Source organism: Canis lupus, chromosome 6, assembly GCF_048164855.1.
Source record: "Canis lupus baileyi chromosome 6, mCanLup2.hap1, whole genome shotgun sequence".
NCBI lineage: Eukaryota > Metazoa > Chordata > Mammalia > Carnivora > Canidae > Canis > Canis lupus.
Genome location: NC_132843.1, coordinates 13830948 through 13856623, shown reverse-complemented (window position 1 = coordinate 13856623; position 25676 = coordinate 13830948). Strand labels below are relative to the sequence as shown.

The 25676-nt window shown below is 35.9% G+C and overlaps 1 protein-coding gene across 3 annotated transcripts in view; it reads right to left on the bottom strand.

The window, feature by feature from the left end:
- YES1 (YES proto-oncogene 1, Src family tyrosine kinase) overlaps positions 1–25676 on the bottom strand; it is a 65253-nt gene that overhangs the window by 4711 nt on the left and 34866 nt on the right. For all 3 annotated transcript variants that reach the window (XM_072828963.1, XM_072828962.1, XM_072828964.1), the window contains exons 2-10: positions 20925–21197; positions 17775–17874; positions 14332–14430; positions 12953–13056; positions 12718–12867; positions 11104–11259; positions 10739–10918; positions 4788–4864; positions 3345–3498 (exon numbers count right to left, since the gene is read on the bottom strand). In XM_072828963.1, the coding sequence (XP_072685064.1) occupies positions 3345–3498; positions 4788–4864; positions 10739–10918; positions 11104–11259; positions 12718–12867; positions 12953–13056; positions 14332–14430; positions 17775–17874; positions 20925–21189 (1285 nt within the window). In that variant the 5' untranslated portion in view covers positions 21190–21197. The remainder of the gene's footprint in view (positions 1–3344; positions 3499–4787; positions 4865–10738; positions 10919–11103; positions 11260–12717; positions 12868–12952; positions 13057–14331; positions 14431–17774; positions 17875–20924; positions 21198–25676) is intronic.

Here is a 25676-nt window from a genome sequence, read left to right as displayed (position 1 = left end):
ATTTCTCCCTGATAAATCAAAGACATAAAAAAAAAAACAAATAAATATTGTGAGGACAGGAAAATGTTCAAAAAATAGAGGAACAGAGGGGTGCCTGGGTGACTCAGGTGATTGAGCATCCAACTCTTGCTCTGCTCAGATTTTGATCTCGGGATCATGATTTCAGGCCCTGTACTGGGCTCCACGCTGGGCATGAAGCCTCTTTAAGAAAAAGGAAAAAACAGACGTATAAACTCTAATAAGCAACTAAAAACATGATTATAGGATCTATAACTTTTAATGAAGTCTAGCACCTAGTAGCTATAGCAAACTATTGGTTGGATGAGGGCAGTCTGTTGGATTCTAACTTTAAAAGCCTATATTTACTCAAATACGTAGTGTATGCTTTTTATACAGCAGACATTTGCCAATCATTATGAGAGACATAAAAACACAGCCTTTGTGAAGCTCAGACATTTAGAGTGAAAATAACATTATAGATGCCTTACATTCTTATTATATATATGTTGTGAAATAGTTCTTTAGATGTTCAGAAAAACAGATCAATTTTCACTTACAGTTACAAACAGTTTCATTTAAAAAGCAGCAGCTAGGGGCACCTGGTAGCTTCAGTCTGTTCAGTCAGTTAAGCATCTGACTCTTGATTTCAGCTCAGATCAATTCTCAGGGTTGTGAGATTGAGCCTCAAGTCAGGCTCCATTCCTAGTAGGAGGCCTACTTAAGATTCTCACTCTGCCTCTCCCTCTGTCCCTCCTCCTGTCTCTCTCCCTCATAAATAAACAAATAAAATCAAAAGTAGCAGTTAACTTAAACTTTAAAGAATGGTTAAAATTTTTAGTTAAGGATTACAGAAGAATAGGAAGATATTTTAACTGGAAGGAATTGAACACAGGTACAGAGGCTGAAAAGAAAGCCTTGTGTGGAAGGCAGGGCTTCTTAACCTGGCACGACTGGCATTTGGGGATGGATAATTCTTTGTTTGGTGGGGGCTGGTTTGTACACCATATGATGTTTAGCAGTATACCTGGCTTCTACCCACTAGATTTCAGCAGCGGTCTCTCAGCTATAACAACCAAAACTGTCGCAAGACCATGCCAAATGTTCCCTGGGGGAACAATGTCACCCCTGGTTGAGAACACAGCTTAAGGCAATAGTTCCCAGTGGCCTGTGAACTAATGTGGTCACTGAAAAAAAAAGTCACAGTCACATATCAATTCACATAGCTAAAATTTTTAATTTATAGGTAGGTCCTTTATCCTGATTATGTTCTTTCTACTTGGATAGTATTAAAATGCTCTTTCTTTTATGAAAAGGTGGTAACAGTTGATAGCTGAGAAAAAATTTTTGGTGTGTCTACTAAATAAATCTTTACTAATCTTTATGTTGGGCTTACTAGGATCCTATTGAAATAGTTTGTTTATAATTCAGTCTTAGACATTAGTCAGTGAGTTCGTCAATAGCAGAAACCATACTCTCCTATTGGCCACGCCCTCATGCCTAGCACAAACATGTTAAAGGTAAGCCAGCACTGGGGCACCTGCGTGGCTCAGTGGTTGAGCATCTGCCCTTGGCTCAGGTCATGATCCTGGGGTCCTGGGATGGAGTCCCGCATCGGGCTCACTGCAGGAAGCCTGCTTCTCCCTCTGCCTGTGTCTCTGCCTCTCTTTCTGTGTCTCTCATGAATAAATAAAGAAAATCTTAAAAAAAAAAAAAAAAAAAAAAAGGTAAGCCAGCATGGAGACGTGGCATGCCAAGGCATCTCTCTCTTTTTTTGTTTTGGTAAGTTCTCTTTCTTTGTAGGTGTGGAGGGTGACTGAAGGTTTTCAAGCAAGATCGACAACCTATGTAGTAATTTGTTTTTGGACCTTACTCCATCTCTTCCTGTCAAAGTTACTCTCTTTTAGGGTTACCCGGGTGACTGTCAGTTAAGACCTGACTCTTGATTTTGGCTTGAGTCATGATCTCAGGGCCCTGAGATTAAGATCTGTATCAGGCTCTGCACTCAGCAGAGGGTCTGCTTGGGATTCTCTCTCCCCCTCTTCCCTTGTCCCTCGCCTCATGCTCTCTCTCAGATAAATCTTTAAAAAAAAGTTTATTTTGTCAAAGCCCTGCTCTCGAGCCATCACTCACATCTCTGAAGTCCTTCCTGTTCTTTCCTCTTTCCCACAGTAATTTTCATATACTCTTTTAACATCGATTACACAGTAACTTTATAGTTATACACACACACACACACACACACACACACACACACCTATTAAATAAACAAATAAATACACACACACACACCTTGCCTATTGAAATATAAGCTCTAATATTTACTGAGCATCTACTGTGTTAGGTAATGTCAGGCACAATACTTTATTTCACTAAAGTTCCACAACAATCTTTTTTTTAATAATAAATTTATTTTTTATTGGTGTTCAATTTGCCAACATACAGAAGAATAACACCCAGTGCTCATCCCGTCAAGCACCCCCTCCAGTGCCCATCACCCATTCACCCCCACCCCCCACCCTCCTCCCCTTCCACCACCCCCAGTTCGTTTCCCAGAGTTAGGAGTCTTTATGTTCTGTCTCCCCCACAACAATCTTGAAGAGTAGATATTACCATCTAGTCTTTGTAAGTATGGAGACAGAGAACAGTCAAAAAAATGAGTTGGTTTCAACCAATTCAAATTGGTTGAAATTTCTGGGGTAATAAGAAATGGAACTGGTATTCAAAAACCCATACTCTTTCCAAGGGCATATATTGTATGTATGTTCAGGAAATATGTACTGAATGAAAGTTTGGAGAAACAGACAACAAAGAAAAGAATGACCTTATATTAATTTTCACAATTCCCTTCCCTCTGTACAGAGTCAATCTTCCAAACGTCTTTATTACAATTTTATATATAATATAAAGAATAACTGTAAATTTGATGTAAAGATGGTTTCCAAGGCCTTTATAAAATTGTATGCTATTTCTCAATTTATTAACTTTAAAAATACCTTTTCTGATACTTTGTGTAGTAAAATCTAGATGGTTCTGAAGTTTGTCACAAAAGGAATTTAAAAACGTTTATTTGTTGGCATGACAAAAGTAGTAAAAAGAGGAATGTACTACACGTTAAATTTATAATGCAAAAAACAGCAAGTCAAGTTCCTCCTTGAGGGAAATAACTATCAGAAAGTCATGGTAACATATATTATATATAATTTTATGAATTAAATCAATGTTTCTATGACTCTTCTAAATAGACCTAGAGATATTCTTATTGTGTAAAACTTAAATATTCAAAAGGATGGTAAGAAAATTCATTGAACATCAAGTTATAAGCATTTATTAAAAAGTAATTTTACCTTGTCTTGCTGTATATTCATTGTCTTCAATTAACCTTGCTAAACCAAAATCTGCTATTTTGCAGACAAGATTTTCTCCTACAAGAATGTTAGCAGCCCGAAGATCTCGGTGAATATAATTCATTCTTTCAATATATGCCATACCATCAGCAATCTTGAAAAGGAAAAAAAGAAAAAAAGATGTATGATACAAAGGGAAGGAGGAAGAGGGGGTGTCAGAAAAGGGAGAGCAGAAGAAACAAGAAATACCTATGGCCCACAAAGCCTAAAACATTCATATGGCCCTTTACAAAAAGGCTTTGCTGAACCCTACTGTGTTTAAAAGCTCTGAACACAGGGACACCTGGATGACTCAGTGGTTGAGCGTCTGCCTCCGGCTCAGGTCATGATCCTGGGACCCCGGGATCGAGTCCTGCATCAGGATTCCTGCAGGGAGCCTGCTTCTCCTTCTGCCTATGTCTCTGCCTCTCACTCTATGTCTCCCATGAATAAAATCCTTAAGAAAAAAAAACAACAACCCTTGAACACAGGACCATGGACTAGGTCTGGCATATGCTAGAGCCTCACATGGACAGTTTCTTGGTGTAAAGTTTCTCTAAACTGTCAGATTCCATGGACATCTGGATGCTCACCAAGAAAGAGGTCTTAGGACCAATATGTTGACTAAAGCCAATCAAAGGTCCCTTGAACATCTACCATATTTTTTAATAGAAACTTTTAATAGTTTTCACTCATATTTAAAAACAAAGATTTAGAGGAATAAAAGGCACAGCAAAGGGAATGTAGTCAGTGATATTGTAATAGCATCATATGGAAACAGATGGTAGCTATACTTATAAACACAATATAGACTTATTTAATCACTATGCCATATACCTAAAACTAATGTAACATTGTGGTGACTATACTTAAATAAAAAAAAATTTTAATATATAAAATTGCTAGTATATGATAATAACAATTTAAAAATAAATTTAAAAAATTCAGGAGATTAAAAATATCCCATTTTTAAGTATAATTGCCATCTTCATTCTTGTTTTGGACTACATTAAATAAAAAAGTTCAGCATACACTTTAGATTTCCAATATTTTCTTTAGCAATCCCTCATTATCTTAAATTTATCTGCTGATATATAAATACATATAGATTTCATATTTGTTAGTTCATAGGTTTCTGAAAGGCCATATTATACAGGACAGCACTATACTGGGAATTACATACTTCGTTCTAATATTAGTAAGTTATATGAATTAGATACCACAGGTCTTCAGATACTACATTATCTGTAACAAAAGGAAATCAGACTCGATTATCTCTAATGTTCCTTCCAACTCTAAAATTCCATGATTTCACTATATAAACAACAGTCTTCCACTAAGATTATTTTACATTTTTATGTATACTTTCAAAGCAAATTGATGTATGTACAGATACACAAATACCTGAGCAGCCATATCAACCAGTTGTGGGAGCTTCAAATACTTTCCATCTCCTTCCTTCAGGAAATCCAATAAACTCCCTGTGAGAGAGAGAAAAATGTTCATGGAACATAAGCAAATCTTAAATTAGGATTGAAATAAACATGCCAACTCCATACAAGTCACCACATTACAATATAAAACTTAAAACTGTCATTCTTCAATATTTATTGCAGCTTTGGAATTTCTGAATAATTATCTTTAATATTCTAGAAGAGGTCCATGAACTGAAATTTTAAGAACTTTTCTGATAACAAATGGAAAACTCAATAATCTCACTAGATTATAGACATTCTTTCCTTGTTGATCAAGATCAGTAATCCCAATTTTGATCCAAAAGCAGATACCTGTATATTTCTGTATATATATATATTTTTTAAATATATTTCTGTATATTTTTAAATCAATCTGAATCAAGAATGTAGACAACTGGGAATATTTTAGGGTTCTTAAAAATTGAGCTAGGTGGCTGAGTTGACATTGAAGTGTTAGTCTAAATGAATTTCTCTCAATTTTAGCAGAAAATACCAGGAAACAGCAAAGTACTATGAATAACAGTTGCAAAGTACTATGCATAACAGATAACAGAAAGGTTAGAAAAGTCTAGCTGCTATTCTTGTATTGTTGGTTAAAAGCTTACCATGCGGATGAAGTTTATCAAGAAAAAATAGATAAACGAAATTAAGATACATTTTTAAAAAGATTTTATTTATTTATTCATGAGAGATACACAGAGAGGCAGAGACATAGGCAGAGGGAGAAGAGGCATACTCCCTGCAGAGAGCCTGATGTGGAACTCACTCCCAAGACTCCAGGATAATGACGTGAGCCAAAGGCAGATGCTCAACCACTGAGCCACTCAGGCATCCCTAAGGTACATTTTTAAAACTATACAGATCTTGTCAAAAATAACAATGTCATGAAAGCCAAAAAAAGAAGCTAAGAGAGGGACTGCTCCAGATTAAAGGACATCAAAGAAAAATGGTAACTAAAAGAAATCCAGGACCATGGACTGGATTCTGGATTGGGGAGGGGGAAGGGTGCTGTTAATTAAGGACATCACCAGGACAACTAATAAATGTGAAATATGAACTGATATCAGATAATGGAATTGTATCCATGTTACAGTCCCCCAATTTGATCACTGTAGGGTGGTTAGGTAAGACAATGATTTTGTCATTAGAAGACAAAACACTGAAGTATTTAGAGATAAAAGGAACATACTATTTACAATGTGCTCCTCAGTTCAGGTAAAAATCCTTTTATGTATTAAGAGATACATACATAGTTGTTGGCAAATCTGGCTGAGGTATGTATGAGGATTTCTGTGTCTTATTTTTGTAACTTTAAAAAAAATATTTTATTTATTTATTCATGAGAGACACACACAGAGAGAGAGAGAGAGAGAGAGAAACAGGCAAAGGGAGAAGCAGGCTCCTCACAGGGAGCCTGATGCAGGACTTGATCCCCAGATCCCAGGATTACGCCTTGAGCCGAAGGCAGATGCTCAACTGCTGAGCCACCAGGTGTCCCAACTTTAGTCTTTTTATATGAAGTTTTATGCTGAGAAGCAATACGATCAGATTTATATTTAAAAAGCAATCATTCCAATAGTAATATGGAAAATGAAATGGGGGCAAAACTGCATAAAAGGATTAAGTTTAAATGTTCCTGCAAGGGACACCTGGGTGGCTTAGTGGTTGAGCGTCTGCCTTCGGCTCAGGGCGTGATCCCAGGATCGAGTCCCGCATCGGGCTCCCCATGGGGAGCCTGCTTCTCCTCTGCCTGTGTGTGTCTGCCACTCTGTCTCTCATGAATAAATAAAATCTTTAAAAAAAAAATTAAAAGTTCCTGCAATAGTCTAAGAAAGAGAGACTATTATGCTAAAATCTAGCAATGACAGTGGGAATGGAGAGGAGATATTTTCCAGAGAGATGTGATAAATGGAATCAACGGCACTGAATGGACCATTAATACAAGGTGGTGGGTAAGTGAAGACTGCTGGGCCCTATCACCAGAGTTTGCATCTTGAAGTTTCAAGGTGATGCTAATGTTGTTGCTATCCAGTGCACTACAGATTCTGGTATATAGGCCAGAAGAGGGGAGCACAAGGACATTCACTGCAGCACTATCTGTTACAGTGACAAACTAGAAGCAATCTAAATGCTCACTGGGAAAGGAATGAATAAACAATAGTATACTCATACAGAATCTCATTCAACAATTAACAAATATACAAATTATATCTTCCTTGTCCATATGAAAAAATCTCAAGAACATAATGTTGCATGAAAATAAAGCTAGATTTACCTAAATTAAAAACATACACATACTGTTAATAGGTAAATATATATCAATAGAAGTATGTTAATAGCAAGACAGATGGAAAAGTAAGCACCAGCTTCAAAATTAAGGTTACCTCTGGAAGGGAAATGGGCCTGAAAGAGCCTGAAGGGAGGGCTCAAATGAGAATGGGCTCAAGGAGGGGTAAAAACAAAGATGCAATTAGATCTGTAATGTTTTGTTTACTTAGTAGAGAGATCAGAAGCAAATACGGCAAAGTGTAAACATTAGTTAAATTTGGATGGCAGGGACATGGTTGTTATGGTATTCTATGTCTGAAATATTCCACAAAAAAAAAAATCTATGAAAAGTGTTGACACTAAATAAATTTAAATAGTTTTTAAAAAGAGTAAATGGCTGGTTAGGAAGTGAAGACAAGAGTATTTCTTAAAAAAATCTTGGGTATGAAGGGAAACAACACAGAGCAGTAGGTGAAAAGCAGATGTTGATACCAAGGAAGGGTTTTCTTTTTAGACCTAAGGAAGGATCAAAAACACAGGTAAAGAAATTGTTCTTAAACAGGGGAAGGGATATTTCTTTTCTTCACTTCCTTTCTGTAAGATAAACAGACACCACATAAATACTTCTACATGACAACGCAGAGTATATAGAAATAAACAGAAGATACAGTTCTTTGTTTCAGGATAACGAAACTAAATAAGGTACTATGATCTATACATTAAGTAGAACATTATTCAGTGTAACAACAGATAATTGCTAAAATAGTGCAAAACTGCAACATACAGAAATCTAATATTGGAATTGGAATCATCTCTGTCTGATCTTTAATCAAAGACAACAAATCCTATTCCCACTCAAATGTGGCTTATATCCATTTATCATCGAACATTAAACAGTGGTCTTTAACCCTTTTTTGTTCATGAGTTACTTTGAAACTCTGACAAAAACTATAGAATCTCTTTGCAGGAAAACATGTAAGTATGTAAAAGCTTGACACAGAACTTCAGGGGAAGTTCATGGACCCTTTGAAGCTCATTCATAACCCTGGCAGAGGGTAGGTACTCAATAAGTAATAGTGAAATGAATTCCCAAAAGCCTTAAATTTGTCTCACATACCTTTTTTTTTTTTTTTTTTTTAAGAATTTATTTATTTATTCATGAGAGACAGAGAGAGAGAGAGACACAGGCAGAGGGAGAAGCAGGCTCCACACAGGGAGCCTGATGTGGGGACTCCATCCTGGGTCTCCAGGATCACACCCTGGGCTGAAGGTGGCACCGAACCGCTGAGCCACCCAGGTTGCCCCCCCCACATACCTTTCTAGCCTATTTCCAACTAGTTGCCTTCTGTACTTTCCACTTCCCATGGTTCTGTTTCTCATTTCCTCATATCCTCTTAGCTCTGCAGAAATACCCATACCTTTCTCTTTACCCATTCATAGCATTTGTAACTTTAAAGGTCAGTTTAAGACTTGACTTTTCTACTAATTTTTCTCAACTTATTCCAGCCTACGTGACCTCTTCCTCATTTCTATTCTTATTGAATGTGGTGAACACCTGGAAATTCATTATGCTTTGATCTGTAGCTTATTTGTTTAGTCAGAGTGAGCTATTATTTACTCTTATACTGAAAATTAACTCATTAGAAGGTTGAGTCTTTTCTCCGCAAATTCAACGTAGATTATTTGGGTGGCTTTCTTTGATACCTCATAATGACTAGCAGAGTCTCCTATAAATTAGAGGTATTCAATACATTTTGGTTGTTAATTTATAGGATAGTCTGATTAAAAACACTTCAAAGAATATAATGATCACGACCAATATGGATATTAATAGTAGGGCTTCAAACACTTGACTTAAGTACAATCTGAAGGAAGTATGGTTGATGGACTGGTTAAGTGATAGGGAAACCAAATTCCAGATGAAGGTTTTGAAAAGAATCATGGAAACCAGAAGTAGTAAGAAGACTTGTCTAGCCGGGAAATTGGGTTTATTTGGGAGCACATGAGGCAATGAGTTTGAATGGATTGTTGAGGGTAAACTATTGTGTACCTGAAATAAGATGGGAAATTGTGGAGTTTTAAAACCAGAAGGGTCATTTGTGATCTTGCATTCTAAATCTCCCATCTAGAAATAATCCTAACCCAGCAATCTGACAACAGAGATGTCTATCATGTTCCCCCATTTAAATAATTCTTGAAATCAATATACAAAACTAAATGCACCATTAGCTTTACCTCCAATATATTCTTGTGCTATCAATACCTTGATTTAAACTTCCTCCTTGTCCCTTTTCTCCCCTCCCTACAGAGTTCATCCAATGCACTCTGAAAGGGGTTATTTGGCAGTTGTCTGCAGAAGAGATTCCTTCCTGAAAGTGCCATGTGCCTTGGGGCTTTATGTATGTTTTGGCTATCAACTAGGCAGGCCACCTCAATTCTTCACTTTTGGTTTTTCTACTCCTTTGGGAGGAAGGGGGTAGATTTCCTACAGTAAATATGTAGCTTGCAGTTGGTCCTGTCACCACTAGATGGAACTACATTGTTGGCTAAAATGGACTACTGGAGGGGGATGACACAATCAGAAACTTTAATTATGAGTGATTAAGATTGGGGGGGGGAGAGATAAAATTCAAGAGGGCAAAAACAGGACTGTCAACATACTTAGAGCTTAGGTTCCTCTTCTAGAGCATCATCTGTCCCTTCTCTTTATTTTGGTTCTAACAACCAATTCTGTTACTAAAGATGCCACCTTAGGGTCTAGAGTTTGGAATAATGGAGAAATTTTAACCAATGATAGTGCAAAAAAAGTTTCTCGAACTCTAACTATGGAGACTATGATTACACTAAAATAAGATAAATATTAATTTCCTTTACTTGATGTCTTTGCTTTAGGAATAAAGATATAAATATCTTTCTAATTGCATTATTTTAATTTATAGAAATACTTTTCCCATTTTCTTAGCTATTCCATTTTCTTTAGTCAAATGGAATAAAAAACTACTTACTTTCTTTTTTTTTATTTAAAGATTTTATTTATTTATTCATGAGAGACACAGAGAGGCAGAGACACAGACAGAGGGAGAAGCAGGCTCCATGCAGAGAGCCCGACGTGGGACTCGATCCCAGGTCTCCAGGATCACACCCTGGGCTGAATGCGGCGCTAAACCGCTGAGCCACCCAGGCTGCCCAAACCTACTTACTTTCAACATAAATTGAGCTGCCCTAATTTTCCTTTTAAACTTTGTACCATCCTCTGGAATAACTGGAACTAATTGCTATTCCATTACATGAAATGTCAGATTTTCTCTTTTCAATGTCTACATAAAAATCTTAAATTAGAGAACACTACACAATAAAAATTTGTAGGCATAAAAACAGAAAAGCAGACTTATTTTTTTTTTTAGTTTGGTTTAAATTTAGCACCATCTTTGGCCCAGGGCCTGATCCTGGAGACCTGGGATCAAGTCTCACGTCAGGCTCCCTGCATGGAGCCTGCTTCTCCCTCTGCCTGTGTCTCTGCCTCTCTCTCTCTGTGTCTCTCATGAATAAATAAAATCTTAAAAAAAAAAAAAATTTGTCAACATGAATACACTAAAAGAAATATACACATACCTTTTGACATAAATTCAGTGACAATGTAGATTGGCTCTTCAGAAACAACAGCATATAGTGGAACAAGTTTATCGTGTCTTAATTTTTTCATTATCTGAGCCTCTTGAAGAAAAGCTTCTGGCATCATTGTACCTGGCTTTAGTGTTTTGATTGCTACTTTTGTGGTTCCATTCCATGTTCCTAGAGAAACAACAGACTACTATTTTAATCTAAATATTAAGAGATTTTAAGTCGAACCTTAATGACCAGCGGTCATTAAGGTGGTCAATGACCACCTTAAATACTTCAATAGATCTTATCGTAAGTTATGCTGTTTTAATCTATAGTAAAGAAATGACAAAGAAACAAAAGTTCAGGCTTCTTACCCATCCATACTTCACCAAAACATCCTTGTCCTAATTTAACCTCTAGTCGCAAAGATTCTCGAGGGATTTCCCAAGCATCTTTTGCTAGACCTTGAGTCTGGGGTTTCACAGTTGGACACACGGTTGTTAACTTATGGCATAAACCATCAGCATGTTCTAGATAAATGAATAAACTATACTGTAAAATGAATTACTTATAAAAATTTAGGTACTCTATAGTACATTACTGTTTTTGAAAGTTTAAATTGAAGAAAAAAACATAATGTTTTCTCAGCTTTACTCTAAAAAAGAAAAAAAGGTAACTGTATGTGTATAAGAAGCAAAACATACAAGAGGTGAAACATTAAAAAAATAGAGGTGAAAAAAAAAAAAATAGAGGTGAAACATTTTTTGTTAAATACATTTCTGAAGTTATAATTTATTGAATACTTACTATGTCTCAGCTATTGTGCTAATTCAGTACCTTAAAAATATCTCATATAAATAAATCTCAAAAAACTTAAGTGACTTTCTTAATGTCACCCAGTAAGTAAGGGATGGAAAAGGAATTCAAACCATAGTTCTGGTTGCCCCCAAAGTTCTATTTTTGACCACTGTGTTTTATTTCTTCCCAAAGAGAATGCTACCATTAATTGCTATTTCTAATAACTAACCACTAATATAAGCAGCACACCAAAAATTAAGGAAAAAATCTCATCTAAGAAACTGATTTTCAAATAAGGGAGACACAAAAACAGGGACTCCCAAATTCACAATGGCTTGACTTGTGAATCCTACTTATACAATCTTTCTTGTTATAAATAAGACACATCCCGTCACGTGTCCAAGTAACCACACAAATCCACATTCTAGAAAGTGCAATTATAACTGATATCACTGCTTGGCAATATGTGTGATCAATGTCAAGACTGATGGTTGCCTTGGCAGACTGTAGCTAGCTTCACTGAAGAAGAGACTGCCATGCAAACTTCCCCTCCCCTTGTATCAATAATTTTAAAACTTTCAGATGCATTCACATATCAAACTGGCAATGCAAAATTTTGAGACAAAAGAATATAATACTGAGTACCTTTCAAAGGTCCTTGAAAGACTAGAAGAATGTCTACAGTTGCTATAAGTTAATTTTCCAGGAAAAAAAAAATGCATCTTCAGATTAAATTTCATTAGATTTATACTTTAAGAAGTTTTATGTGGTCCAGCTCATGCAGAGGAAGGTAACCCAAAAGGACGTCTGATAGAGCTTTTTACATTAAGTATTCAGTTTTACCTACTTAACAAACGTCCTTAAAAAATATTTGCTTTTATGTTTTTTATTTATTGTCATAATCTATCTTGGCATTTAATTACCATGAAATGAAACTCCAATGTAAACACTATGCCAGTAAGATATAGGGACTCAAATAATGGTAGTAAGATTTTAGCCCATTTAAGAGCCTAATTCAGGTAATAATACTACCTGTTCCTCATTTTAAAACTAGAATACAATAGACATCTATCAAGCACACTCTTGGTATAAAGTACCAAACTAAACCATAAGAGACATGAAGACAGAGATTCTATCCTCATAAAACAGAACATCAAGAAATAATTTTCACCTGTGAAATATTCACATACCTGTGTAGTGTTTTACCAACTTTTGCAGTGTATCAAATTGTGCTCTGGTTGTGATATAGTATCCACCATTGTCCAGTTTCCTAATTTTGTAGTGTTTCACATTGTCACCTCTTACCTCATCCCAATCACGAATAGAGAGAGAATAAGCACCTAGTTGGAGAAACAAATACTTTTTCTGTATCTTTCTCAAGATACTGTTCAAGAAAATTTTATAGTTGCATTACATTATAATTACCTTTAGTAGTTTCACTCTCTCTTACTAAGAAAATACCTCGTTGATTCCCAGGATTCAGAAGTAATCTTTCAGCATCTTTTCTCCCCATTTTGCCAAAATACCATCTGGAAAAAATAGTGCTCTGAGTTAGAAATATGGAAGGATCAGAAAGATTAAAAATAAGGATTAGTAAGAAGGGAGCAGGAGGATGACAATAAAGAACTACACAGCTTAAAAACACAGCAAAACACAACAAAGTATCTTTATTAAATAGAATTATTACAGATACTACTGTCAGAATATACTGTCCTAGTATTTCCACGTATTAGCTACTCAACCAGTAGTTAATACACAGAAACTCCATGTATTAATTCAACTCCATCTGCAAGTCACAGGACTGGTAAATGGAGAAGGAAAGGCAATAACAGAGAATCCCTCAATCACTGATAGATGGAAACATTAAGACTGTAGCAGGAAGAACAGACATGGTCCTCTGGTAAGAGTGTGATCATCTATTTTCATAAGGTGCAAGTGAACTATATTCAAATTATTAGCAACTCTAAATTAGCACAGCTTTGATTTAATATAGCTTTTGTGAATAAAAGGGAGTATCTCCTTTGGAGAAAATCACAGAATAAAACAGGAAGTAACAAGTGTGAAGCAGAACAGAGTTATGGAGACAAATTACATATGGTAAAAGCAAATAAATATTGATAGAGCACCTACTATGTGCAAGGCACTGTGTTAACTATTGTGATATGAAAACAAGTATTTGTGAATCCCAGATATTCTTGATTTGACCTAAAAAAATGTCACTGAAGATGAAATTTTTAAAAAGTTGTGAGAATAGCACATAGAACTTTCATATACCCTCCACCCAGATTTCTCAACTGTTATAATTTTACTTTGTCATATTCTTTCTTTCTGTGTGCATTTTTTTTCTGAGCTGATTGAGAGTAAGTTGCAAATATTCTGAATCATGACCCCTAAATACTTCAGTGTGCTTCCTGAAGACAAGGATACTCTCCTACATAACCACAGACCAAGCACCTAAGTCAAGAAATTAACTCTGATAAAATACTATCAACTGGGGGTAAATTTTTGAAGTGAAAGATCTGTAGAATATAAAAAGGGTTAATATAATTTTTTAAGTGAAAATATAAAGGATACAGACTAGGCATAATAGTATTATTAATGCAGATTCATTTATGATCCTACTGTAAGCAAATAGTATGGCATTAATTATTAATTTTCAAGTAACATCTCTTATTAATGTGATGTATTAGCTGTATTAAGACTGGTATGTAATTGTGTGTGTGTAAAATTGTGGCTAAGTAGAATGTGCATTAAAACATTTTTAAAAATCAAAGTAATTAATAAAATATGAAGTAGTATCATACTCTTCTGCCTGAATGGAATCTGCAGGGGCTACATAATTGCTAGGGATATAGCCATTCTTTCCTGTAGCAATTGATCTTGCTTCCCACCAGTCTCCTTCCCTGTAACACATAAAACAACAATTACCACAAGGTAGATGACTGCTCAAAACACAATTTATTGCAGTGTTGCCTGGTATCTATGTAGAGAAGAGGTTTAACTTCCAATTTTTTATGCACTTATTTGATAAAAAATTAAACTCAAAAGAATAATGTTTAAATATGTGTTACATGAATTAAAGGAATAAGGCTAAGCAAAAGCACAAATGCATACATATTTCAGCTCCAAACAAAAAAGTAAAAAGTTAGTTTAATTTTAGTTATAAGATCCTTTTTTACGTAACTCCTTCAACCTAAAACAATAAACTATATTGAACAAAACAATTTCAGAGATAAACCTTTTAAATTACTCAGTTTCAACTGAATGTTTTCTTTTTTAAAAGCTTTACTGATAAATAATTTGCATACCATAAGTTTCCCCCTTTAAGATATATAATTTAATGGATTTTATTCACACAGTTGTGCAACAACCATTACCACAATCAATTTTAGAACATTTCATCACTCCCCCACCCCTGGGCAAAGAAACCCTGTACCCATTAAAAGTCACTCTCTACTCCTCTATTCACTTCCCCCCATATTGCCAAACACTAAATCCGCTTTCTGTTCCTATGGATATGACTATTGTGGGTATTTCATATAAATAGAATCATATAATATGTGGTATGGTCTTTTGGACTGGTTTCTTTCACTTAGCATAATTTTTTCACAGTTCACCTATGTTGTAGCATGTTATTAGTAGTTCATTCTTTATTGTCAAATGCTTTTAATCATACATAAAATCATAATGTTCTTTTTTAGTAATTTTAGTATCAGGATGTCCTAAAACTCCTGTAGACAAAATATTTGCAACAGGCAAAGATAATAAAAAATTTAATTCCTACAATAAAGTTTATAAAAATGTTATCATAAATATTTAAATAAGACTAAAATCAATTCAGAACAGGAGTACTATATATAGTTTGCAATATCTAAGCCTTGACTTTTCCAAAATTAATGTGAAAAAAAGCAAAAATTATCAGTCTCTAATGAGGAAGACATACAAAATGTGGGTTCTGCCACTAAAAATTAAATGCACATTATGGCCCTTTCACAAAGATGGCACCGAAGGTGAAAAAGGAAGCCCCTGCCCCTCCCAAAGCTGAAGCCAAAGCAAAGGCTTTGAAAGCTAAGAAAGCGGTGCTGAAAGGTGTGCACAGTCACAAAAAAAAAGAAGATCCGTATGTCACCTACATTCTGACGACCCAAGACCCTGCGTCTCCCCGAAGGCAGTCCAAATATCCTCGAAAGAGCGCCCCCAGGAGAAACAAGCTTGATCACTATGCCATCAAGTTCCCCCTAACTACTGAGTCAGCCATGAAGAAAATAGAAGACAACAACACACTTGTGTCATTGTGGATGTCAAGGCCAATAAGCACCAGATCAAACAGGCTGTGAAGAAGCTCTATGACATTGATGTGGCCAAGGTCAACACCTTGATCAGGCCTGATGGAGAGAAGAAAGCATATGTTCGACTGGCTCCTGACTATGATGTTGCCAACAAAATTGGGATCATCTAAACTGAGTCCAGCAGGCTATAAATCTAAATACAAATTTTTTCACCATAAAAAAATGCACATTATGCTTTGCCAGAGAAAAGTACTGAAAATATTTTATCTAAATTGAAATTTTATAAATGATTGAGGGGAATCTGTTCTCCAGAAAAACGATGAAAAATCCTTTGGCAATTTAAATATTGACAAACACACACTTGGTTTGTAGGTTCCTGGTATGTATTAAGCACTTTCAGATATACAAACTGAAAACTCTGCATTTGTGCTACCCATTCGTGACTCATTCAAGCATTTATTGAATACCATTTAAGTGATAAAGAGAGGGTATGCTAGAACAGAGGTAAAAAGTCTGTACCTTCAAGAAACTCAGCCTAGAGCAGAATTTCTCAACCTTAGCACTACTGACTCTTGGAGCTGGATGATTCTTTGTTATTGGGGGCTGTCCTGTGCACTGAAGGATGTTCAGCAATATCCCTACCTTCACTGACTAGAAAACAGTGGAGACACCCTAACTGTAACAACCAAAAATGTCTCCAGACATTGCCAAATGTCTTCTGGGCAATTTTTCCCTGGATTGAGAGCCACTGGTCTGAAAGAATGAAAAGCACATGATCAACTATAATTCAAAGTAGTGATGGTAGCTACAACTGACATTTGCACAGGGTGTTACAAGAACATGCAAGATAGATACCTAATCCAGTCGGAGATGAGGTGTGGGCCAGGTGGGAGAGAAAGAATGTCAAGAAAGGGTTCCTTGAGAAATCACATAGGAATATACATTTTGAAGGATAAATGGGGTTGGCCAGATAAAAGAAAAAAAAAATGGAGAGACAGGAAGTCACATTCCAGAAAAAAGAAACTGTATGTGTGAAGGCATGGGAAGGTGAGAAACCCCAATGTATTCATGAAATTACAAGCAATTTAGTACAGCTAGGCAGTTTAATGAGGAATGGAAAGCAACTGGTGACTGATGTCCGCCATTGTTATTGCTTTTCTTTTATCTCGATAGCAAGGCAAATGGTAGCTACTGAAAAACGACTTTAAAGCAGAGAGACATGACCGTATTTTATGTTCTGGAATAATGGATAGCAAATGGAACAAGAATGTTAGGAAATATGACAGGAAGTAAAGAGACCATAATATATATTTTGAGAAGTTACGAAGTGGTTGCTATGCCTCCTAATGAAATTATGAGATCTATTTTTCATAACAAGCACTGAGTTTTCAATTCAAACATTGATTTTTTTAGTGGGCCACTAAATAACGAAAGCCATTTAGTGGCCCACTAAAAGTCTAGAAGTCATCCCAGACTAAAAGTCTTACACAAAAAGTCTGAGTCACCTAAGGAAAAAGCAACTTAATGTGGTCAGGTTGGGACTGCAGGGGTTCCCTACCTGGCCTTTTTCCTTTTTTTTTTTTTTTTTTTTTTTAAGAGAAAGAAATAAGATCCTTAAATCATCTTATGCTTGAATAGGAACAAAGAATTCTCTTTATAAAGATTTTTTTTTTTTAAGTAATGTACTTACTTGCATATATTCCCTCTAAATTCACTCTTATATGTCTACTGTTTATGGCAGAACCACACACTGCAGCACAATTTGTAGAAGTCATAATTTCTGGCTACAGAAGTAGTTATTATGCTATGTGTCTAAAGAAACCAAATACATCATCCAAACCAGTGGGCAGAGACCTATGCCTCACCACTCTCAGCAATGAATCAACCAGCTAAGTGGCTTCAGCATGAAGAGTAGGTTTCTGTCAGTATTTTTCCCTCACAAAACATTCCCAACTTACGTGTTGTTAATAATTTGAAACCGTTCACCCTTCTTGAATGAAAGGTCTTCTGTAGTTCTAGCTTCATAATCATATAAGGCCACAAATATAGTAACACCACCTATTGGAGCAAAAAAAAGACCAATGTAAATTACCTAATTAATAAAAGAAAAATGTCAGCAAAAAAGCTTAAGCATAATTTTCTTCCTAGTCTCCAGAATCTATTTTTAAATGAAGACTTGGGCAGCTAGAGTTTAAGCTAATGAGATGCTCTACAGAAGGCCTTCCATGAAACTACTGGATGCTACAAATTCTAAGATTCTATATACCTACAGAAACAAATTTAATTTTGATTCATAGTAACAATATCTGTGACTTGGAAATACAGTAGAGATTCAAATCAATTCTTTGGCAGAAAAAGTATTAACAAGTACTATAAACTACTGGCACTGATCATCCCAATTTCTTATGAACAAGGAGTAAACATTTCCACCCTTAAGACTGATCCTCAGTAGCAATAACTAGGATTTAGTAAGATTAGTTATTACAATGAACTCTTAAAATGGCTTGTTTTTCTTAAAAATTTAATAATATGGCTGATACGAATTATAAATTCCAAGAATAACTGTCATACACAGAATTGTACAGAGCTGCTTAAGAGATTACAACACTAAACTATTACCTGCAAGCTGAAGAATAGAATGGATTATTTATTTACCATTCTCCACTGAGTTCCAGTCATGTATTAACCGCCTATTTGACATTTCTACTTGAATGTCTAAGCAAATGGTACTACTATCTAATCAGGTACTCGAGTTAAGTCCCTTTATTAGCACAGGTAGTTCTACCTCTAAAATACTTTGTATCTACTTTCTTTTCCACTTCCATTGCTGCCACCCTAATCTAAATCCTTGTTATCTCTCACTGAGTCTGCTGAGACTGTTGAGAGGAGGACTAGTCTCCTAACCCACTTGTTTACCTGCTTTCCTACAATTCTCCACAAGGCTAGTTGCCAGAGTGAAGTTTTAAAAAAGGAAATTCAATTATGCAAATCCTTTATTTAAAACTCTTCAATTGCTTCTTCTTGGTCTTGAATAAAATCCAAACTTCTTACCAGAGTTTACAAGGTCCTGAGTAATCCTTACTCTTCAGTCTCATATACAATTCTACCTCTGGTGTCCTCATAACCACCAGGTTTGTCTGTATCTCCTAAATTCTGCATTTGTTGTTCTCTCTTCCCAGAAAAGCTCTTTTCCCAGTTCTGCACATATAAATATCATTCTCATCAATCAAACCTCAGCTCAAATGATTGTTCCTCAAGATGACTTTCCCTGATCATCTAAAGGGCTTTTACCAATCACTCTGGTCAGTTCTTCATAGCATCTTATACCATTAATAATCCTGTTTAGTTGTTTATTCACTAATTATTGCCCAACCTTCATTATAATATAAACAAAAGACAGAAACCTTGTTTCTCTTGCTTTCAATTCTCTATTGGTGGCACACAGACACTCCATATGAGCTAACAGATGTATATCCACGGATAGACTTTTCACATAAGTAAACTGTTTAGGTAAGTAAGTATATCTTTAAGTACCAACATTTACTTGAATTGTTTTGGATTACTGTCTTTCCCAAACATATAATCCTGAAAACTTGGCCGATGACTGAGAACACTATCATGGCTATTTTTACTGAGGTATTTAGAGTTAGGCAGTTAGAATTCAGACTATAATTGACCCTTTGATGTCCATAACTTCTCAAATGAACAGTCTCATAGAATTTACTTATGGCATTTCTTTAGCACTTTTATTGTTCAGGAGGTTAAGCCAACTGAAAGGACAAATTTATAGTCCAAGCCTGTAGAATAGATTCCTTTTTTGACCCTTCTGGTTGTTAGTAAGGATACATGTTGCTCAATTTGATGCTGGTAGCTGTTTTGCCAAGCCTAAGGTTAAAGCTGATTTACTCTAGGGGCTACCGGAAAGAGATCAAGGACTTGGGTCCTTGATGACATCAAGAAACTTTTACTGTATCAAGGAATCCTAGAGCTCACGTTACCTTTTTTTTTTTTTTTAAAGATTTATTTATTTATTCATTCAGAGAGAGAGAGGCAGAGACACAGGCAGAGGGAGAAGCAGGGAGCCTGATGTGGGATTCGATCCCGGGTCTCCAGGATCACACCCTTGGCTGCAGGCGGTGCTAAACCGCTGTGCCACCGGGGCTGCCCTCATCCTACCTTTTTTAAGGCAATTATATTTTGTTACTCAAGGGACAAAGTACCCTGATTTGGAAACCCCACAAAAGACCTCTTCTTTTCAAAGTTTGACTACTTTTTAAAATGCTTTTCTGACTCCATGAAAGGTTGTCCATTGTCACTTCTCACTCGTTCTCAGAAAGGATATCATAATGTAAGAAAGGGATTTCTGGCACAGGACATTAAATCTGGGCTCTCCTGCTTATTATCTGTGACTCTGAAAAAAAAAAAAAAAACCCCACCATTTAACTCTAAGCCTTAGGACTTTTTTTTTTTTTTTTAAAGATGCTTATTTATTTATTCATGAGACAGAGAGAGAGAGAGAGAGGCAGAGACACAGGCAGAGGGAGAAGTAGGCTCCATGCAGGGAGCCTGATGTGGGACTCGATCCCAGGTCTCCAGGATCACACCCCGAGCTGAAGGTGGCGCTAAACCGCTGAGCCACAGGGGCTGCCCAAGGACTTTCATTTTTTAAATCAATATCTGATAGTAAAACTGTATTATCGTCGTAGTATTGCCATTTAATTAATATTATGTAACTACTAGAATACTTTAATATTGGATAGTACTTTATAAACCTGAAAAATCATAACATTCTTGAGGGAGGGGTGTATGTTTTTAATCTTTATATCCCCAGTGCCTGCCACATAGTAGGCACTTAATAATTACTTGAAAAATGAATTAATGAAATAATGGTATAACCGGTAGATAATCACCAAATTATTCCCAAATTTTCCAGAACAATATCCATGTATAACATATAGCTTTAATTTTTAGGTTAGAAGCTTTAATTCATATAAACTTCTATAAATCCCCAGTAAGTTATTTTTCTTACATCAGGCCAAAACTTTGTGTACTGCCTGCCTAAGGTCACATTCTCAAACTGACAACAGAATTGTACATTTAAATCTCACCTGTTAAACCAGCAGGATATGAACTTGGCACCACTGAGAATGAAGAAGATGCTCCTCCAAAAGGTGTCACTCCTGAGGATCCTCCAAATGGCGTCATGGAAAGACTGCTAAAATTAACAGATGCTCCCTTTGTCGAAGATGATGGTGCCACTGCAGTGTGTTCTGTTCCATAATGGCTGACACTTGTACTTACAGGTTCTGCAGTATTTTCAGTTCTATATTTAATGGTTGGACTTTTGTTTTCTTTACTTTTAATGCAGCCCATTATCAAATCTATAAGGTGACAGGCAAATATTTTGAGAAGTGGTTAATATAAAGTATACTTCAAAAAAATACAATTCAAAACTTCACTTTAAACAAGGAATTTTTCTCCTGCAACAAAAGTAACATTAATAAAATAAAGCAAACAAAAGACTAGACAGCTAAAAATGAAGTTCCTTCTCCTCACTTATCTTTATTACCATTCTGCTGAAGCATCATTCCAACCATGTCATTCTCCAGCTCAAGCATCTTAAATGGTTCAATGACAACATTAAATAATGTGCTGGGAAAGCCCCTGGATCTGAAGCCAAGAGGCCCAGTGGGAATCCTGGCTTCCTACTCAGTAGTGGAGTGATTTCAGGTATGTTGCTCGACCTCTCTGTACCCCAGTTACTTGAAAAAGAATAATAATAATAATAATAACACCTACTTCATAAGACTTTCTATGAGGATTAACTTAAACTTATTACAAGTTCTAGGCAATATGTAGCATGAAGTAAGCACTAGCAAATACTGGTTGTACTCCTTCTATCTGTACCAGCCCTCTGTGATAGAAATATAATCTGAGCCACATATGTAATTCTCAATCTTCTAGCAGCCACATTTTTTAAAAAAAGGAATAGGTAAAATGGATTTTAACAATATATTTTATTTAATCTAGTACATCTAAAATATAATTTCAACATGTCATCAATATAAAAAAATTTTAATGAGTTTTTTGTACTAAGTCTCAGAAATCCATTATGTATTTTAAACTTACAGTATATCTCAATTTTGGACTAAGTATACTTCAAGTGTTCAATATGTATTTGTAGCTAGCAGTTACCATTTATAGGACCAGGTAGCTCTGTAACTTTTCCTTATCTACAGTCATACTCCCAATGCTTACCAAATTTGATCCCAATCTATCTTTCCAACTTTATCTCCTATTATTTCCTCATGCTTATCTATATACACACACTTTCCTGTTTTCCCAATACATATGCCCTACGCTTTCCCAAGTGTGTAGGGATTTTACATCTAAAACTTCTCTACCAAAAAAATTAAAAAAAAAAAAAACAAAAAAACTTCTCTACCTGCTAATGTTCTATCCAATCACTGAAGATCATCACAAATGCTATTTTCCATTCAAGTCTTCCCCCTCATTATCCTTAAAACCTCCAATGTACTTTTGGGGAGGTTTTTTTTTTTTTAATGGGACTCTCTCATCTTATTCCATTTGGTATCTTGTTTTTTGCTTCCTGGCCTAATTCCCACCTTTTCCTCAAATTACTGGCAATACATTTCTTAAAAATCAAGAGTTACTCATCTCTTACAAACTGTCTGGCTTACCAAGGTTACCAATATTGCAAAATCTGAATTATTATATTCACTTCCTGTGGGAGCACTGAATGGAACTTTCATTAATTTACTTACTTTTAAAGGTCATTCTTGTTTTACAGCTTTTCCTTTCTTATGTGGCATTCAAAAAGAAGTAGGTCAGTGATAAGATGACTGACTCTTAAATTCTCAAAGAAGGAGTGAACATTTATAACCCTGGCTATAAAACATTTAAGAGGTAGCTATACTGCAGTAATCGGACAAGAATTAAGGGCATCCAAATTGGTAAGGAAGAAGCGAAAATGTCACTACTTGCAGATGACATGATACAATATATAGAAACTCTAAGGGCTCCAACAAAAAACTATTAGAACTAATAAATGAATTTGGTTAAGCTGCAGGATACAAAACTAAGTTACAGAAATCTGTTGCACTTCTACACAGTAATAATTAAATAGCAGAAAGAGAATGAAGAAAACAATCCCATTTGTAATTGTACCAAAAAGAATAAAACACCTCAGAATAAATTTAACCAGAGGTGAAAGACTGATATACTGGAAGTTATAAGACATTAATGAAAAAAACTGAAGACAATGCAAACAAATGTCAAGGTATACCATGTTCATGGATTGTAAGAATTAATATTGGTAAAATGTCTATAACACCCAAAGCAATCTATGGATTCAATGAAATCCCAATCAAAATACCAATAGCATTTTCCACAGAATTAGAATAATTCTAATATTTGTTGGATGGAACTACGAAAGACCTGAATAGCCAAAGCAAACTTGAGAAAGAACAACAATGCTGAGGATATCATACTCACAGACTTCAAGGTATACTACAGAGTTATAGTAATCAAAACAGTATGGTACTGGCACAAAACCAGACCCATAGGTCAATGGAATGAATAGAACAGGGAGCCCAAATAAAATCCCATGCTTATATGGTCAATTCATCTATGACAAAGGAGGAAAGAATATACAATGGAGAAAAGACAGTCTTTTCAATAAATGGTGCTAGGAAAACTGGACAGCTACATGCAAAAAAATGGAACTGGGCCACTTATACTATACACAACAATAAATTCAAAATGGATTAAAAAACCTAAATGTGAGACCTGAAGCCATAAAATTCCTAATATAAAAACAACATAAGGGCAACCCCGGTGGCACAGCGGTTTAGCGCCGCCTGCAGCCCAGGGCATGATCCTGGAGACCCTGGATCGAGTCCCACATCAGGCTCTCTGCATGGAACCTGCTTCTCCCTCTGCCTGTGTCTCTGCCTCTCTCTCTTTTTCTCTCTGTGTCTCTATGAATAAATGAAATCTTAAAAAAATAAAAAACATAAGCAGTAATCTCTTTGACATCAGCCTTAGCAACATATTTTTGGATATATCCCCTCAGGTAAGGGAAACAAAAGCAAACATAAACTATATCAAAATAAAAAGCTTTTGCACAGCAAAGGAAACCATCAACAAAACAAAAAGGTAACTCAGTGAATGAAAGATATGTGCAAGTTATATTCCTGATAAGGGGTTAGTATGCAAAATATATAAAGAACTCATACAACCTAACAGCAAAATAACAAATAATGTCGTTGACAAATGGGCAGAAGAACCAAACATTTTTCCAAAGAAGACACACATGTGAAAAGACATAAGACGCATGAAAAGATGCTCAACATCACCAGTCATCAGGGAAAGGCAAATCAAAACCAAAATGAGAAATCACCTCCTCGCAGTCAGAATGATTAATGTAAAAAAGAAATAAGAAGTGTTGATGAAGATATAGAGGAAAGGAACCCTCCTGTGCCATTAGTGGAACGTAAATTGGTGTAGCCACTGTGGAAAACAGTATGGAAGTTTCTCTAAAACTTAAAAATAGTACTATGTGATCTACTATGTACACTAATGGGTATTTACCCAAAGAAAACAAAAACACTAATTTAGAAAGCTATATGCCATTATTTACAATAGCCAAGATCCAGAAGCAACCTAAGTGTCCATTAATAGATAAATGGATAGGGGTGCCTACATGGCTCAGTCAGTTAAGCACCCAACTCCTGATCTCAGCTCATGTCTTTTTTTTTTTTTTTAATTTTTATTTATTTATGATAGTCACACAGAGAGAGAGAGAGAGGCAGAGACACAGGCAGAGGGAGAAGCAGGCTCCATGCACCGGGAGCCCGACGTGGGACTCAATCCCGGGTCTCCAGGATCGCGCCCTAGGCCAAAGGCAGGCACCAAACTGCTGTGCCACCCAGGGATCCCTCAGCTCATGTCTTGATCTCAAGGTCATGAACTTCAGCCCCATGTTGGGCTCCACGCTGGATGTGAGGCCTACTTAAAGAATTTTTTAAATAGATAAATGGGGCATCTGGGTGGTTCAATCAGTTAAGTATCTACCTTTGGCTCAGGTCACGATCCCAGGGTTCTGGGACAGGGTCCTGCTCCGCAGGGAGTCTGCTCTCCCCCTCTCTACCCCTCCCCACTGCTCATGTTCTCTCTCTCAAATAAATAACATCTTCAAAAAAATAAAATTAAATAGATAAATGGATAAAGATAGGATATGTACATACACACACACACACACGCACACACACACACACACACAGGAATATAACTCAGCAACAAAAAAGAATGAGATTTTGACATCTGCAACAACATGGATGGACCTAGTAGGTATTATGCTAGGTGACATAAATGACCGATTCTCGATTTTTCTTGTTACACTTCAGTAAGTTAAAGCATTTGAGATTTGTCTAATTATCCAAATTATTAAATTTATATTAGCATAAAGTTGTTTGTAATGTTTCTTTATTAATTACACAATCTTTGGGGGTTTCTATTATGAATTCTGAATGATCAACAAAGATTTTTTCCTCTAGCTAGAAAAAATTCAAATGCCCCCCGCCCCCCCCGCTCCGCCCCATGACCTCAAAGGGCTATTAGCTCATATCAACCTGGTCAACTTTACTAGTTTCACTCTACATACATACATTCCAGAATTCAGAGAAAAATAAAATATTAGACTCCTATAGAAGCTTTTAGAATTATTTTTCTACACAGTGTCCTTTTGGAATTTTGCACTGCAACTTTCAGCTGCCTCGGCCTCCATGAATTCTGATCTCTGTCTTCTCAACTTGTTGAGACCACTGTCCTTTGCTCAA